This window comes from Bombina bombina, chromosome 6 (genome assembly GCF_027579735.1).
Source record: "Bombina bombina isolate aBomBom1 chromosome 6, aBomBom1.pri, whole genome shotgun sequence".
Lineage (NCBI taxonomy): Eukaryota > Metazoa > Chordata > Amphibia > Anura > Bombinatoridae > Bombina > Bombina bombina.
The window spans coordinates 41,320,038-41,323,560 of record NC_069504.1 but is presented as its reverse complement, the minus strand read 5'-3'; the positions used below and the strand labels follow the sequence as shown (position 1 = coordinate 41,323,560).

The 3,523-nt window shown below is 41.1% G+C and overlaps 1 protein-coding gene across 1 annotated transcript; it reads left to right on the top strand.

Moving 5' to 3' along the window:
* Positions 1–581: 581 nt before the first annotated feature.
* On the top strand, positions 582–1,040 carry LOC128664958 (urocortin-3-like). The gene has a single exon (XM_053719748.1). The coding sequence runs from the start codon at positions 582–584 to the stop codon at positions 1,038–1,040; it is 459 nt and encodes a 152-aa protein (XP_053575723.1).
* The last annotated feature ends 2,483 nt before the right edge of the window (positions 1,041–3,523 follow it).

Below are 3,523 nucleotides of genomic sequence, written 5' to 3'. Positions count from 1 at the left end.
CATTGTGTACACTAGAATATTCTTTGCATAAATGTTTTGTAGATGATCCATTTCTATAGCTCATGGGAGTGTTTGTGTAACAATGTATAGTTTTGCTTATTTTTTAATAAATATTGTGCCGATTTTCAGACTTCTAACCAAGCCCCACCGTGTCAGATGTATACACTCGTTAACAGACTCCTGCTGGCTCCTGTTTATGTTATCTGTCTTTTCATATGCAGGGAAGAGGGGGAGGGTGTTGTCTGCTCTTCGTGTTTTCCCAACCCCTTTTACTGGGTGTCCCAGCCTTAGTTCATCAACAGTGCTAAACTGGGAGCTTAAAAGTAAATTTTTCAAAAGGTTTTATACTGGCTTTTTAGAGCAGCATCTGTGCAAATCCTTCTTTATAGTAGTGTCTAGAACATGCAGTTATCTGAAAATTGGTGTATAATGTCCCTTTAATTGTAAGCTTTATCTGAATATGAAAGTTTAATTTTGATGTCCATCACCCTTAAATCTTGTTGACATGTTTCTCTCCTTCATAAGCTGAATTCTCACTTTCCTATATCTCTTTGATGTCTTCCTAGGTGCAGGGCGGAAGGATGCCTCATACTAGGCTTCTCCTGCTTCTGCTCTTACTGTGCATGGCTCGGTCAAGCCTTCACTACAAGCTGTACAAAGCAGAGTCTATATTCAGCTGTTTGAAGGAAGTCCTAGAAGAAGCCAAGAGGAGAAGCCTGGAAGTCAACTCAGTTCTTAGTAAGAGGGGCTATGACTATGGACCAACAGATGACCTTCTTTCCCAAGAGGAGGAAGATGAAGATGAGAAAGAAAAAAGGACTTTCCCTGCGGCACGTTACAGATACCTCTCCCAAGCCCAGGTGAAAGGAAAAGTCTATCAGAACAAGGCAAAAAGTGACCGCCGGACCAAATTCACACTTTCACTGGATGTACCGACCAACCTTATGAACATTCTCTTCGATATTGCAAAGGCTAAAAACATGAGAGCAAAGGCTGCAGCTAATGCCCAACTCATGGCCCAAATTGGCAGAAGAAAGTAAGGATGGCCAGGCCATGTGTAGGCCAGGAGGGAGGGCATAAACGTTGGCACTGGACTAGCGCACAACAAGGTGTTGTGAGAGACCCGTCCACCACTACACATGGCCGCTTCTTGGAACTTTGCTTTGTACAGTACATTGCTCTATTCTAAGTCCTTCAAAGCTGCATTTAATTCCCATATGTTTATACCCAAGGGGTGAAATGTCAACCCCCATTCATTTTTTTTTTTTTTTTTCTTTTTCAGTCCCCCTTGTCAGAGATCTATGTGTTTTGGCTTTATAATGTCTCTATGGGTTTGGTTTGTTCTTATTTTTAATGTTTTCTTTATTTCTTTTACTTGGTAGTATTTCTTCCTTTTATGGGGAGATTTTATTGCAGAATATGAAAATTATTAAAAAAAAAGTTTGCATCCCTCTGTGACTTTTTTATTAAAACAAATGATTTCTCAAAACTTTAGAACTTTTATGCGTTTGTTTAGTCTTTTTGATCTATCAGTGCGTGCCATTTACCTTATTGTTCACAACAAGATGTGTTTAATCTAAGATTAAAGAGACATAAACTTTAAATTGGGCTTTTCCTTTCTAGAAAATACTGTACTCATCCCTTTGATTAAGCCATGTTTAGTCTTTTGCTGACAGTCAATATAAGCAATAGTATTTTGTCTCTTAGTTACCTAAACAAATTATGGGCCAGATTACTAGTGGAGTACAAGCAATATAGGGTTTTCACAATAATTTGTGTGCAGGTTAAATTGCACTGGTATTAAAAGTTAAAAGCAATCATTTCAGCGCAATTCAAGTTAACACTTGTTGGGTTAGCGCATCCTAAGAGCTGTGGTTAACTGTGTTTTGCGAAACAAAACAATGTCACAAAATACATTACAAAGTACACTTACACTTAATAACTCCATTTAATAAAAATTTGTAAAAAAAAAAAAACATTGCACACAAAAGTTATATGGGCTCAAAGATATGAGGTCTCAGGTGTTAGAAAAAAAAGGCAAAGGGCTTTAACATTGAGATACATACATATACATCTCTAACTTTCAATACTCTACTCCACTCACCCCCACCTCCTAATACAACTTCTCTGTCAGCTCAAGACTTTGCCAGCCATTTTAATAACAAAATCGAATCCATCAGAAACAAAATCAGCTCTCAACATACTTCCATTCTCTCACCCCCTCAAACGCTTGCAATCAACCACTACCCACATAGCCATAAATTTAGCTTTTTCTCCCCTGTTACTGAGGAAGAAGTTTCTGCACTTATACTGCACTCTCACATAGCTGTCCTCTTGATCCAATCCCCTCACAGCTACACCCCTCCCTCTCTTCTACCCTTACCCCTATACTCACACACATTTTCAACCTCTCCCTCATCTCTGAAACATGCACTGGTCACACCTATCCTTAAAAAACCTTCTCTCGGACCAACGTTCCAATCCAATTACCACCCTATTTCACTACTCTCTCTGGCCTCAAAGCTTTTTGAAAAGCTGGTATATGCATGCCTATCCCATTTACTTACATTAAACTCCCTCCTTGACCCATTGCAATCTGGATTTCGTCCCCATCACTCCACAGAGACAGCAATCGTTAAGGTTACCTACTTACAGCATAATCAAAATTCCACTTCTCTCTGCTTATCCTCCTCAATCTGTCCGCAGCCTTCGATACTGTCGACCACCTTCTTTTGCTCCAAACCCTCCAATCCTTCAGCATTTGTGACACAGCCCTCTCGTGGTTCTCTTCCTACCTGTCAAACCATACTTTTAGTGTAGCCTTCTCTGGGGCTTCCTCTGCCCCGTCACCACTTTCTGTTGGGGTACCACAAGGCTCTGTCCTTGGTCCCCTTCTCTTCTCAATCTGCACGTCATCATTAGGTTCCCTAATAAAGTCCCACAGGTTCCAATATTATTTGTATGCCGACGACACCCAAATCTACTTCTCTGCACCAGACCTCTCTGTTTTCATGCTAACCTGTGTCACTAACTGTCTTTCTCACATCATTACCCCTACCCCGCATGTCCGATATCTTGGGATCACATAAGACTCAGATCTTTCTTTCACTCTTCACATTCAGTCTTTGGCTAAATCCACTCTCTCATCTTTTCCGCCTTGATTACTGAAACTCTGTCCTCTCTGGTCTCCCCAGCTGCCACCTAGCACTTTTACAATCCATAATAAATGCCCGTCTCATCTTCCTTACATGTCGCTCTTCATCTGCTGCACCTCTCTGCCAATCCCTTCACTGGCTTCCTCTTGCCTCCAGGATTAAACACAAAATTCTCACTCTGAAATACAAAGCCCTCAAATGTACTGCTCCTCCCTATATCTCAGACCTTGTCTCCAGATACTCTCCCTCCTGTCCCCTTCGTTCTGCTCATGACCTCCTACTCTCCTCCTCTCTTGTTACCTCCTCACACTACCATTTACAGGACTTCTCCAGACTGGCTTATATCTTGTGGAATTCTCTGCCTCGCA